General features: G+C 43.3%; 1 protein-coding gene across 31 annotated transcripts in view; it reads right to left on the reverse strand.

Moving 5' to 3' along the window:
• LOC138743288 (protein Jade-1-like) overlaps positions 1 to 15,237 on the reverse strand; it is a 199,850-nt gene that overhangs the window by 117,623 nt on the left and 66,990 nt on the right. For 30 of the 31 annotated variants that reach the window (XM_069898402.1, XM_069898377.1, XM_069898381.1 and 27 more), the window contains one exon: positions 13,397 to 13,554. In XM_069898402.1, coding sequence (XP_069754503.1) covers positions 13,397 to 13,554 — 158 coding nt within the window. Of the gene's footprint in view, positions 1 to 13,396; positions 13,555 to 15,237 lie in introns of those variants that run through there. The other variant, XM_069898401.1, reaches the window with a different exon arrangement.

Here is a 15,237-nt window from a genome sequence, read left to right on the forward strand (position 1 = left end):
TCAGATAAATGAACACAACAGCTGATATTTCGGTAGAGTCTGTAATCTCCACTGAAAGACGGAACTTCTCATTTAAATCTGGCTGTTCCTGGCAATGAGCTGCCAGCATTTCCCTCAATGGCAACCAATAATTTTAACCTAAATATCACAATGTCACAAATAGGCAAACTAGGAAGTTTTTGTTTTGGGTCAATGAACCTTAGGCAGAAATTATTTCAGTTGACATTACATTGAATTACTGCAGGTGCAAATTTCTAATAAACCTCTAACAGAAGTATGCAACATGCAAATCTACTTCCTGACCTGCTGAGTTCCTCAAGCATTTTGTGTGTTGCTTCTGATTTGCCATTTAGTGATGCCACATTCACCCAGTGTATTTGCATGGAGCAGGAAACAGATGAATTGGTCTCAGCTAGAGAGATGGAAAGAATGGAAAATCCAGCCCAGTTCCATTCATTACAGATGGAGAAACCTGGGTCACTTCCATGTGCCACTCAGATCTTGCCGAATGCCAAACAAATACAGCTTCTGCCATGACTTCTATTCCATAGTGTGATGGCATGTTGACATTGATGGTCATGTGAATTTGAGGTTTTGAACAAATACTGGCATCTCCAGGTCTGTGGCGCAGCAAAACAATACTCTTCAGATGGGAAGGAACAAGATACAATAGGTCCAAAAATCCAGATGTCAGAAATCCAGACTTTTCAAAAACTCTCAAACTTTTAAAATTTAGCGGGCTTTTGTGTGTATGCGTAAGCCCCACAAAGGAGGTGGAGAGGGTGAGCAAATTTAAATTCTTGGGAGTCACTATCTCAGAGATCTTTCCGGGACTCAACACACAAATGGGATTGTGAAGAAAGCACATCAGTACCTCTACTTCCTCAGGAGTTTGTGGGGGTTTGTCATGACATCAAGGACCCTGGCAAATTTCTACAGATGTATGGTGGAAATTGTGCTGACCAACTGAATCACAGTCTGGTATGGGAACATCAATGCCCCTGAATGTAAAGCCCTGCAAAAGGTAGTGGACACAGCCCAGGACATCACAGGTAAAAACCTTAGCACCAATGAAAATGCTATAGGGTGTGGTGCTGTCTAAGAGCAGCAGAAATCATTGAGAATTTACACCACCCAGCACATATTCTGTTCTCACTGCTACCATCGGGAAAGAGGTAAAGGTGCCCCAAAACCCGCACCACCAGGTTCAGGAACAGCTGCTACCCCTCCACCATCAACAACAATCAGGGACTTTTTTTTTTAAAAGGACTCTTACTTTTATACTTTATAGATTTTTTTCCCCTCTGTATTGCATAATTGGTTTACATTTTTTTAAATTTGTTTACATGTGTGCGCTGAATCAGTTTTTTTTTGCTCTGCCAATAAATGGTAGCTCTGCCTCACCCGCAGGAAAAAAAGAATCTCAGGGATGTACTCTGACAATAAATCTAAAATTTGAATTCTACATAACTGGATTTCCATGAGAATTCTGTGTAACTTGGCCTTTGTGTCTTCTGTGATCAGCAATGGATCCTGGGCAGAAAACTAGAAATGGAAGAAAGAAATTCCTAACCCCTTGTTTGTTTTTGTATCAAAACTATTGAAACAACCTAGAACTGTTCTAATAGTAATTTCTACAATAATAAATCAAGTTAGTCCATACAATAGAATGCAGAAAGAAAGTTATGACTTTTGTAATAAAATTTCAGATTGAAAACTAAATTTAAGAATTAAACTCAGTAATGAAATCACTCCTATTGCACTGGGCAATTTTGTTTTTTAAGGTTTGCTTACTTGCTGTATCACGTAAGAAATTGAACATTCAATTAACTTTCATTCAATTTAGCATTAAGCGTACACTCGCCACAAATCATGAGACATTTCTGCTATACTGAATCTTCCTGATGATAATAAATGCTATTGTTAATTACACTCACTATGTTATTGCCTGAAGAACATGTCATCAACATACGTTTAATCTATATCAATGTAATGCACAGCATCTGTATATGTGAGCTGCTTTTATAGCCTGCTTGCATCTATCCTGACTAAGTATGCCCAGGCCCAAGACAATATTTGCATAGCATCTGTACTGAGTGCATGCCCAGGCATGCTTGGACTGACCAAAACAGCTTGCTTTGAGAGCAATATGCCAGAAGATGAAATACGACAGGAAATTACAACACAAATTATATCTAAACAATGGTACATGATAGGAAATTTTTAAGGTGATTTTTGTAATCAGCTGCCCAAAATCCATAAAATACAGCCCAAAGTATTCAGGAAGCAAAATCTTTGTTGTCCAGGGTTATGTTATTTAACCTTCTTTCTACTGAATTACTTCAAGGCCTGTCAGATTTTTCTTATTATTCTGGTTGCAGCATACTGCTCTAATATATTTAGGCCACCTGAGTTTCCATGTTAGTTTCTGGGCCAGGGACTGTGGATAAGAAACAAAATGCAGAACCAGTATTTCTGGGTAACACATTCACTCACTGCAGCCCTCTCATGGAGAATAATGTCTAGTGACACACAAAATTATGGACGAACTCAGTAGGTCAGACAATAGACCAGTTTTGGGCTGAAAATCCTTCGTCAAGACTGACAAGAAAGAGGGCAGAGGCCAAGATTAAAGGGTGGGGGAACAGCACAAGTTGGCAGGTGATAGATGAATACAAATGGGAGGGGAGGAAGGTAGGTGGTGAAAGAAGTGGGAATACAAGAAGCTAGGAGCTGATAAGAAGAGGAAGCGGCAGACAGCCAAGAAAGATGCACTCTGATAGGAGAAGACATTAGATCGTGAAGAAATGGGTAGGAGGTTGGGAGCTGGAGGAAGGAAGATGTGGGCAACAGGCAGGTTGAGAGGCCAAGGAGGGGAAAGTGAAGGAAAAGAGGGGGGGGGAAGGGCCAAAGGGATCAGGAAAAGCAAGTGGGTGGGGTGAAAAAATATAAAAGTCAATGTTGATGCTTTTCAGTTGAGAACTGCCAAAACGGAACAAATGGTGCTGTTCTTCTAATTCGATAGTGGCCTCAACTTGATAGTAAATTAGGCACTGACAAACATCTAGCATCGACAATGGTTAGAGATGATCACAGAACTGAAACAAAGCGAATGCAATAAAACACAAAGTCTGCAAATGCTGTGATTGTAGTAAAAATACACATAAATGCTGGAGGAACTAAGCCAACCTTGGAGCGTCCATAGGACCTTTTGGGCCTGAGCCCTTCTTCAAGGAATGTGCAAAAAGCAGGGAGGCATCTCAATAGAGACGGAGAGAAAGGTGGAAGAATGGGAGGGGGAGGAACCCAGACCAACCAATAAAATTCTCTATCAGAGAATGATATGCCTGCCTGCTTTTTGCTTATACCTTGAAGAAGGGCTCAGGCCCGAAATGTTGGTTATATATCTTTACCACCTCTGTATGCTGCAAGACCGAGTTCCTCCAGCATTTCTGTGTGTTTTTACTACAAAGCAGTTGCAGCTCCACTAATAAAGCTAAACGAAAAGAGTGATAGGGGAATGAAGTCTGAGGCCGTACTGATTAGAGGAATGAAAACTAAATAAAAGCAGAATAAAACAATGAAGGAAATGACAGTCCCACCAAGTTTAAGATTCTCATGGTTGGAATGATATTGTTGAAACTCTTCAACAAGTGAAAACCAAGTGCTGAGAAACATCAAAGGAAATTTGAGTTTTTTTGGCAACGTTTGCGGCCAAGTGACCTATTTGCAACCTCCCCCACCATTGATTTTGCTGGTACACATGTTGGGACAAGCATTGGGTATGAGGATTCTCACTTCCCCAAACATACTCCTTTCAAAAATAAAAATCACTTAAAAAAAACACACCGTGTTCCCCATAATGGGCATTACCAGGAACGCACAGACCATTATGAGAGTACTGAAAAGTAGGAATTAATGTCCTATACCTGGAAGGCACGGGGTGAACCTATTGATCAGATTAAATGGAAAGAGTTCCTATTTTCTGTTTGAATGGAAGTCCGTTTTTCTATCCAATACAAAACATTCTGTAGTTGCCACGGTTTGGAATTCTCCAATTCTGGAATCAAGTGAAAAAGATGGATGTCAATAATTCAGGAAAGGAGTGAAATTAGTTTACTTAACTCCTTTCCTGAATCATTGAACATCCATCCTTTTTGCATGATTCCAAGAATGGAGAATTCCAAGCCTTGGCAACCAAGATTTGTATTGGTTAGAAAAGTGGACTTCCATTCAAACAGAAAATAGGATCCAAAACAGTCAACATTTAAGTCTACAGTTTTCTCACTTCTGCCTTGATTTGAGTTTCTCAGTGATGCTGAAATTCTGGCTTGCTTCAAACCTTAGCCTTTGCTGCTCTGTAGCTAGTTGTTTGAAGAACCCAGGATAGAAGGGACAGGGACAAGTAACACCATTCAAAAGAGAGCTTCTCTCTGAAGTAGCCCTCCACACAGTCTATTTATGCACCTGATGAGCTACATCAGTAGCTTTAGTACCTGTGAAAGAATAGCTCCCATCATAACAACCTATTGGAAAATTATCCACACCGCATCCTTCTCCCAAGCTCAGCAAAACAACTTGGCTACACTCTTACATGAATAATTCAATTTCAAAGTCTTGCTTTGCAGCTTACCATCAAAATGACATATTTATGCATTTTTGCATTCACAACATAACAAAATGGAATAGAATTAGTGTGTACATCTTAGGAAGCCTCCTTAAGACTACCACGTCTCTTCAGAGCACATCTGGCCTTTGAAGATGTGGCTTGCCACCTCAGCCTGACTCTCCCAAGGCTCTTTGCCTCTCTTAGTAAATATAATCCAACATTTCATATTACAAAAGAAGGGTGAACACTTACACACAACTAGCAGACTACAATTGGCATCTCACAATTAAATGGCTCACATCCGATAAACCACTGCTTGGTCTGAAAGATATTGTCGTCAATGCTTGAGCACCACTGAAATAATCCCAAAACCTGACTTCATAAAAAACTTGGAGCCCTTTATAACTCTGCAGTGTTTATTATCGCTACTTTTTCATTAAGACGTCATCCTACCGACTGAGGCTTGCCAATCCTTTGGATTTGTTCAAATCATTTCAGAGATGCAATGATAAATAATAACCTTGCTCTGAACATCAGTATGACCAAAGTGGTCTTTATTAAGGGAGGCCAAAGGACCATGCATCTACCTTCACTGATGGGTTAGTGGTGGAGAGGGTTAGTATCTAAGCTCCTGGAAATCTCTGTACTGGAGAACCCTTCCTGGTCCCAGTTCACTGAGGTAACTGTGAAGAAGGCACGCCAAGGCCTCTAACTCCCAAAACAATCTGAGGAGTTTCAGTAAGTTGGAAAGTGTACAGCCATGCACTTTCTTAGAAGGAATAAAAAGGCAGGCTATTATTTGAATGGGAAGTGAATTCAAAATTCAGTGGCAAAGGGACTTAAGAGTCCTTGTGAAGGATACAATAAAGGTTAACCTTCAGGATGAGTCAGTGGAGAAGAAGAAATGCAATGTTGGAATAGGAGATAACAGCAGGGATATGATGTTCACACTTTACAAAGGCACTAGTAAGGTCACACTTGGGAGAATGGGGTACAGCTTTGGGCTCTTTATTTAAGGAAGGATCCGCTTGCATTTGAAAGGGTTCAGACAAGATTCACAAGAATGATTCCTGGAATCATGGATTAGCATATGAGGACTGTTTGACAGCTCTTGGACTGTACTCCTTGGAGTTCAGAAGAATGTGGTGAGACTTCATAGAAGCATTTTGAATATAGTAGACATGGCAAAGTTGTTTCCCATGGTAGCGGAATCAAGGACAAGGCGGCACAAATTCAGGATTGAAGGGTGCCCATTTAAAATGGAGATGTGGAGGAATTTCTTTAGCCAAAGTGAGAGAACCTCTAGAATTTACTGCCATGGGTAGCTGAGGAGGCCATATCATTGGATGTATTTAAGGCAGAGATATAAAGTTTACTGAATAGTCAGAGCATCAAAGGTTACGGGGAGAAGACAGGGAAATGGGGCTGAGTGGGAGAATGAATCAGGTCATGATGGAATGACGGAGCGGACTCAATGGGTTAAAAGTCCTACTTCTGTTCTTGTATCTTATGGTCTTATATTATTCAACACTATTGAACACCTACAGGTGTATTAAAGTTTACTGATTGGCTGCATCATGGCCTGGTTTGGACAGTTGTGCCCAGGATGCAGGAAGTGGCTGTGACCTTTACATGAGACGATGCCTTCAGAGAGCTGCCAACATCATGAAGGACCCCTTCACGCAGGTAACAATCTCTTGTCACTATTCCCTTCAGGCAGAAAGTGGAGAAGCCTGAAGTCCAGCACTTCCAGGTTTAAGAACAGTTTTTATCCAACAGGCTCTTGAACCTCCCCATACTACCCTAACCATAAACTAACCCAGAGCCACCAAAAGGTCTGTCTACACATTACTGAAACATCACTTCTTTTTCTTACACTAATAACATCTGTGAATATTCATCTTTCCTTTTGATATTTATTATACAGTAAAACCCCTGGTATCCGGCACCTATGGGGTTTGGTGGATGCCAGGTAAGTGAATTTTCCGGTTGCTTGAGATTGTGTGTTGTGTGATTGGAGAAATGCGAAGCTCGCCAATTTTAAACATATGTATTTTTTACCTATTTACTTTCCTCTTTATTTTTGCCGGTTACTGAGGCTGCCAGTTGCTTGAATTCCGTTTAACTGTATCTTTTCTGCCTTGGCATTTGTCGTCATTTAAATTTTAACTATAGTAGTTGGTGTATCCTATATACCTGTTTGGCTGCAGCAGGTAAGAATTTTGGTGCATCTTTACTCGGCCGCAGCAGTAGTAAATGCACGCAGGCCAATTCCAGGGCGCACCATTCCATAACTGTGGACAGTGGTCGTAGATCTCCAGATATGGTTCGACCTAAAAGGGGAGGCAGGCCTCTTCAGCCTGGTTAAGCAACCTGCATAGAAGAAGGTCACTCCGATATAAAACCCACGACCCAAGGACCTCGCTGCCACGTCCCAGCTTGCTTGGCCATGGCACATGAACCATGGGTGTAAAGGGTGGGGCCAGTACTGCGCACACTGCATCTGTAACTAATGATTACTAATATATATGACAATAAACTCTCACTGAACACAGAAACATTTTTCTTCACAGATTTATAGTTTCCCAGAATTTCTCAAACAATAATCAACTATGAACAATTTACATGCAGTGGGTCAGCTTTTACGCATAGAGGCCTTCAAAAGTAATATTCTTTGGAAGGAATCCATGGGTCATCATCGGAAGAACAAAACTTCCTGTCTTTAACACACCCCACTTCAAATAAATGCAAACACCATTGCACTTTCCTGTGGAAATTAACTGGAAACCCTGAAGCTGAAATTCTGAGAATAAAGAAATTGTTGCGATCTTAAACAAGTATAGACTCTTTGCTCGTGACCTTCCAAAATTCCCTAGCTGCTGGAACAGTTCCAGGTAAAAAAAGTTAGCAGGAAGAACATGCAAAAGGATCATTCAAGAAAGAATTGAGAGAAAATATAGAGTGATCTAGGCCAGTTAATCTCAGTCACCTCAAAATGTTTGAAAATCAGAATATGATTACGCAAAATCCAAATGGATTCAATTCAACAGAAGTCGTGATTGACAAATATGAGGGGTTTTTTTATACGAAGCCAGCTAAGGATAAAAATAATGGATCCAATAGATTTGGATTTTCAAAAGCCACACTGGAAATTGTTCTAAAGTTTGAGAGTCCACAGGTGCATGGATAATGCAAAAACTGGGTAAAGGACAGGAAAAAGAATAAAGAATAAACATGCTATTTTCTGATTGCTCAGATATTAATTTCAGATTGCTTCAGGGATCAATGCCTGGGCGAGCTATACAAAACCAAGCGTATGCACCCATATTTGTTGATGATGTAAATCTGAAAAGGCAGACAGTGTTAAGTTAGCTGTAAGATACAAAGCATCTCGATATGTACAGAAAGGGCAGAAGGTGGCAGATCAATAAATATGGTTATTCACTTTGGTAGGAAGCACAGAAACATTTTTTTAAAAGTGAGAAGATATTAAATGTCACACAAAACAACAATTAACAAGTATCAACAGGGAGCAAGGGGTATGTTCACATTTGGTGCAAGCAAACAGAAGTACATGACTAAGGAAGCAATGTTGCAGTTAGACAGCGTTTTCGTGAGATCATATATCTCCTCTCATTAGAAAGGTGCACAGTAACTCTCAGGCAGCGGGGCTGAGGGGGGCTCTCAGGCGCTTCTTGAGGAAACAAGTGGCCAAGGCTACTGGCCAACATTATGTCAACCTTCTACATGAGATCTATCAAGACTGTGTTGGCCGGCTGCATCAGCGTAGTTGCACTTGCTGCAGAGAAATGGATCAGAGGTCAATCCACAGGACCATAAGATCTCCGAACCTCCCCCCACCACACCGCAACCCCCCCCCCACTCTCAACATGATCTACTGGGATCGTTGTCTGAAAAGGGCACACAAAATCATTGATGACCCTTTCCACCCTGCATACAGCATCTTTCAGCTGCTCCCATCAATAAAGATACAGGAGTATCAAAGCCAGCACCACCAGTCTGAGGAACAGGTTCTTCCCATGGGCAGTGAGAACGCTGAATGACTAAATGAACTGCTCACACTAACCATTCGACACTCTCATATTCGTGAAACAAAAAATTTAGTTATTTACTTGTTTATATGAATACTTATCCTGCATATGCCTTGACTGTATGTGTGTTATGTCTAGTTGTGTGCATGTTTTCCACCAGGGACCAGAGAACTTTGTTTTGTTGGGTTGTACTTTTGTAATTAGATGACAATAAACTTGACTTGATTTGAATACTATGAAGCTTTAGTCTTTGTGTGTTAGCACAAAAAAAGTTCACGAGGTTGTGAGATGAGAGGGTAACCCTAGAAGGACAAAGACAGCCCTAATTAGACTGGGGCTTTGTGGAATTTGGAAGGATGAAAAGTGTTCCCAATGAAGAATATAGATTTTTTTTCAGGAGACAAGCAGGAGTCTGCTGATTCTCGAATCTGAAGCTAAACACACTCTGTTGGAGAAACTCGGTGGGTCAAGCAACATCAGTGGTCAACAGTTTGAACTGAAGCCCTTTATTGAGCCTGGAGAGAAGTGGGCGAGAGGCCAGTGTGAAATCGACATGGTGGCAAAGATGGGGCAGGGTCTTCGTGTGGTCTTGGTAAATAAGGTGGAGGTGAAACATGACAGAGGCAGTCGACAGACAAAGGGGGAGACAGCCTAGAAAAACAAAGGGGTCAGTTGGAGGAAGTTGAGTAATATAGGGTGGAGGGGGTGATTAGTAGACAAAGGCCACCAGTGCTAGAATCTGATAAGCTGAGAATAGTGATATAAGGCCCTTTCATGTGGACCTCCGCCTTGAGGCCGGCGACAGAAGTGGATTTAAAACTGCGAACGTACCTTTCAAGGGGCAGCCTAAAAGACTGCTGCAGCATTAACTGGTCCACCTGAAAGGATCTATTCATTTCCAGAGGCACCTTGTAGCACCTCTGGATCTGATGGGGGTGACTGATGCCACAGTGCCACTGTCATAAATATGTGGCAAAGCAATAGGAACTTTCAGGTGGCCAATTGCCCCGCTTGTAAAGCCGCATATTTTGGCAATATGCAGCTGTTGGGAGGCCACGTGAATGTGCAGGAGGTGGCTGCAAGGTGAACTTTGTAACCCTCCTCCGAGAGGGATAACCGCCGCAGCACAGTGGCCTCCCCAGCCATCAGAATGGCGGCTGTATTCGGGATGACAGTCAGCTGGCTAGCACCTGACAACTTCTCTCCCAGCTGCCCCTTCCTCCGGCACAGGACGTCGGGGCAGGGGCAGCTGGCTGGGATGTCAGCACGAGAACTGCAGGGCTAGAGCGGTAGGTGGGGGAGAAGGGGGCTGGAGTGGCCGGCAGGGGAGAAGCGGACTGGAGGAAACAATGCCGGTACCCGACTCGAGAGCCGTACTCCCCCGCTGGCCCCTTCTTCCCCGCCGGCCGCTCCAGCCCCCAACTTCACCGCCAGTCGCTCCAGCCCCCATCTTCCCTGCCGGTCGTTCCAGCCTCCTCTTCCCCTGCCAGCTGTTCTAGCCTCCTTTCCCCCCCCACCCCGCCGGCCGCTCCAGCCTCCTTCTTCCCCACCAGCTGTTTCAGCCTCCTTTTCCCCCGCCGGCCGTTCCAGCCTCCTTTCCCCCCGCCGGCCTCTCCAGCCTCCTTTCCCCCCCGCCGACCTCTCTAGCCCCCCCTCCCCCACCGGCCACTCCAGCCCCCTTCTTCCCCTGCCGGTTGGTCCAGCCCCCTTTTACCCCCATCAATCGGTCCAGCCCCCTTCTTCCCCCACCAGTTGGTCCAGCCCCCTTCTTCCTCGCCAGCTGCTCCAGCCCCCGTACTCACCCGCTGGCCATTCCAGCCTCCTCCTCCCCCGCCGGCCACCCCAGCCCCCTTTTCCCCCACCAGAGGGCAGAGCGATCAGTGTGGGGGGCAGAGCGATCAGTGTGGGGACATTCCACGAGGGATGTCTCCGCACTGATAGCCTGTGCTGGCTGTCCCAGCTGACAGCCAGCCATCCTAACTTGACAGTCCAAGGGACAGGAGCCGGAGTGCGCTCAGATGAGCATCCCGGTGCAGCTGTTCCTTTAGGTGGCCTGCGTTGTGCTTTTAGCGCTGCCACCTGAACGGCAAGTCAATGGGCCGCTTCCTCTTCTTCAGCCGCATTCTTAGCAGAGAATACACCTGAAGAAGCCAAATGGCTGTTTTACCTACCCATAATCCCCCATGAAGGTGGAACCGCTCTGTGTTTCCCACACAGTTCCAGCTGCATGGAGGATTATGGGTTGGGAAGACTGCCATTGCTATGCTACATTTTAAGCTGCAGAGAGTGTCTCAGGTGCAGGAGCGGCCAGCCGGGCTGTGACAGCCCACACCAGCCGCCCCCCAACATCCCGTGCCAGCCGCCCCTCCCCAGTGGGGCTGGGGGGGGGTGGGTGGTGTCTGGCAGTGGGGTGAGGGGGGCTCATGGAGTGGGCCAGGGGTGGGGCTCATTCAGATGCATCAGTGGAGTGCGGTGCTCCACTGATTATCCCTCCCGGAAGAGGGACGGTGTCGGTGGCTCAGAGACGCTTCTGCTACATTCAGGTGTGTATGTCTTTAGCTGCAAGGGGGGAGATTATGCGGCTTTACAAGGGGGTGTTCAGGCCACCTGAAACAGCCTATAGAGACCAGATGGAATGAAAAAGGGAGGTGGAAAGAGAGCAGCTAGTGAGGACAAGAGGAGCCCTATCCCTGTTATTTTCTTTCAAGTTAAAGCCATCACTGTGCTCCTGTGAGGTCCAGCTGCCCAGTCAACTGCTGTCGGCTCCGCACAGGCTTTGAATGTCCCATTGAGGGAGCTGATGGTGGTTTCAGTTGAAATCCTGCAACCACAGGTCTGCGCTAAAGATGGCAGCGCCTATTAATCAGAAGAAGCCACGAGGGGCTGCAGACTCTGGGGACTGGAGCAAGGCACCAGAGAATGGTAAGTTCACTCACCGTCTGAGAGGGAGATGTGGAGGAGATGACCCGCGGGGATAGTGACCAAGGGTGGCGAACCAGTGAGGGGGCTCTGAAGCTGAGGGACCAGTGCATGCGGCGAGCTGCTGGCGTCTTGAGGCGAGAAACCTGTGGAAGTTGTGAGGGGCGGGAAATTTCTGTCGGGAGACTCACGATGAGCTGCGGACTGGCTCGAAATGGCTGGAGGGGTACCAGGTATCAGAACCAGGATGCGAGGAGGTACCAAGGGCACTGGAGTATCCCTGACTGTGTCAGACATTCAGATCTGGAGCTTGGGTTGCCAAAGATTTGGTCTGGACTCTGTGTGACTCAAGGGCTGCAGAGCGCTGGGGGAGGGGGGGATGGGACACTCTTTTGCTTCTCTCTGACTGCAAGAGGGGCTCAGGCAAAAAAAAAACCAAGTAATATGACACAGTGTTTCATTACTATGACAACAAATTGAATCTAACTCTTGATTTTGAATCTTATTGAGAACAGAGAGAATTTTGACAGAGCTTGACATGATGGATGCTTTAAGAATGTATTCCCTGTCAAGACCCTGGGGATTCTAGAAGGGCTTCGGACAATGAAGGGTTCCTGATCATGTTAGAAGTTTGGATCTGGAACTTCAGTTGCCGATGAATAGAACAGGGGTCCATGTGGCAGCAGAGGCTGCAGGAAAGCTGGAGGTGAATTGACGGACACTCTGCAACTCTGGAAGGATTCTTTTGCTTCACTTTCTCTCTTACCAGGCAATACCAATGGCGGATCTTTGTCTGCCTTATGGAATTTAAAGAAAATTTTTATGTAATATTACATTTTCTGTTTTACTACATGACTATCTAAGAAATCTGGAATCTTGAATACACCAGAAATGGAGAATGTAGTTCAAGAAAAGCAGTATTATATATTTCTGAGAGGAATTCTTCAAATTAAGACTACTTTTTGAACTCTCAGTACTAGAAAGCTGCTAATGTCCATTTGCTGACCATTCTTCTAGCTGCAATCAATCAATTCCTGGACCTAATGGGAATTGGGATAAGAGGTCAGGGATAAGCTTTGATTTTATTAAATGGCTCAGCAGGTTTAAGGGGACAAATTACCTACAGTTTATCATATTTCTTTTGCCCTTTACCACAATTCAGTGGAGTCAAAGGAAACAGCAGATGTGGAATCTGGAGCAAAAAAACAATCTGCTGGAGGAACGCTGTAGATCTTTGTACCCAAAAGAGTCCACATCCTCTACGCTTTGCCAACCCTTCTGCGTTTATTCTTGAAAAATTTTCTGCCCACAAACAAATGGTCAACGTGTTAACTCCTTAACATTTTGTCTTGCATTCACCATATTTCTCTACCTGCTGATTTCCTCAACCACTCGCTTCACACCTGTGTTTATTCCTTCATATCTTGGTTTCCACCTTCACTGATCCAATATTCAAAGATGTTTTTCCCCAATAAAAATGAGTGCAGTTCATTAACACTCTCCACTCTTTCTGTAGCATTTGATATCTCTGACAATTTCATTCCTTACCAATGGCTCTGTTCCAAAGTCCAGTTCATTGAGATCACCCTTGCTTGAGCTTCACACTTACCCAACTAATGTTGGAACGTCCCGCCATGGTTTTTCTGCTCTTCTTAGAGGTACTCATTAAATATCTGCTTCTGTTGTTTTGCTTATTCTAATTGCAAACCTCTATCAGATTACCTCAAAACCATGCTTCATTTCACCTGGCTGCCAAAGCCCAGCAGCATTGGTCTGCACAAATTTTTTAGTCTAAATAGGGTGTACTGAAACTTACCTCACGACTGGTTCGGGAATTGACTCGGTATTAGCTGGAACTTGAACACCCTTTTCCCATTCCTGTCGCCATGGGTCAGCCAGCACGTAGTACTCATCTGCATTAAGCTGGTATGATTCGGGCAACTTCATGGCAGTGATCAGATCCGTTCGAAAAACCTTTTGAAAATGAGCAAAAGAGAAACTTGTTTCATTGACAAATCTTTCAAAGTATCTAGGAACATCAAGATAAACAATTTTCAAATATCATAATGAGAAGATAAATAGTTGTTTTTTTCTTTTTAAAATATTCTGAGTAACCCCATATACATGTTGCATTAATATAACAGAAAGAAAATATTATAATATATACTTATTATATAACTGGTAAAATGTTCTAATTAACAATTTCCAATTTTTGTTAATAATTATTGATTAATATTGTTAAAATTAAAAATGAAAATCACTTGAATTATATTATAAGCATTCTACTTCTAACGGTATAATATCAAATAACGTTATAGTCCAGGACAATAAATAGTTTTTGCCTTTTAAAAATCTGTTCAGCTATTATTGCAAATGAAATACTTTAATTAGCTATCAGAGCAAAGGCATTAACATAGCCACTACCAAATGAAGGACTGGTACTCTGTTTACTCAAGCCAAAATACAACATTTGGAAAAATAACATCACCTATAAAATAAAATAATCAAAACCTAGAAATTTACAGGTTGACATTCCAAAGTTTTTACAAGGAGGTTGGGATGGATATTGCGACACCCTAAAAATGCATGTCATATTATTATACAATCAATTTTTTGAATAAAAGTACTATTAAAGTCAGAGATTATAAAGTCCACTACTTTTTTTAAATAATTCTTTTCAGCAAATGCATTGTTGGCATTTATTTCACGAAGAATAGAATAAAAGACCAGGGATGCGATGTTGAGACTTATGCAGGCACCAGTGAGAACTCACCAGGAGAAGTGTGCAATTTTTTTGGGTTCCTCATTTAAGAAAGGATGTGCTGATGTTGGAGAGAGTTTTGAGGAGGTTTAGAAGGATGATTTTGGGAATGAAAGGGTTATCATGAGGAATATTTGATAGCATTTGGTCTATCCTTAGGAGAATGGGGGTGGGGGGGGTAAATTGCATTGAAACATTCTAAACATTGAAAGGCATGGGCAAAGTACATGTAGAATGCTTGTTCTCATGGTGGGAGAGTCTAGGATAAAAATTTCAGGATTGTAGGGTGTCCATTTAGAACAGAGATGCAAAGAAATTTCTTAAGATAACTAATCTGTGGAATTTGTTGCCTCTTTGTGGAGATTGCATTGGGTGCATTTAAGGCAGATATTGATAGGTTGTTTATTAGCTAGGGGATCAATAGTTATGGGGAGAAGGCTAGGGAGTGGGGCTGAAAAGGAAAATGGATCAGCTCATGACTGAATGGTGGGATAGACTGGATGGGCTGAACAGACTGCTTCTGCTCCTACGTGTTATTGTTTTGCGGTCTTATCTGAGACATGGATGCATGTGAAGATTGCAGTCATGCATGGTGAATATGATATAACACCCCTGGATGTTATTTCCATCACTTTATGTTGCATTTATGTGGTATACACTGTGAAAACCACATGCAGAAACAGGGATTTACAAATGCTTCTCCAATTCAACTTAAAAGGATCTCCTTGAGTAGATCACGGATGAAAACTGGAAACTTCAATGAAGTAGCTTGCCCTTTAGAAGAGAACTTATTGCTCTTCCTTTGACATCATGCCACAACCCAATCTCTTCATGGTAATGATCTCACATGCTCGCACACTTTGCTCAACCCACTTAATGTCAAAGTAGTTACTCCA

Source organism: Narcine bancroftii, chromosome 9 (assembly GCF_036971445.1).
Source record: "Narcine bancroftii isolate sNarBan1 chromosome 9, sNarBan1.hap1, whole genome shotgun sequence".
NCBI classification, from domain to species: domain Eukaryota; kingdom Metazoa; phylum Chordata; class Chondrichthyes; order Torpediniformes; family Narcinidae; genus Narcine; species Narcine bancroftii.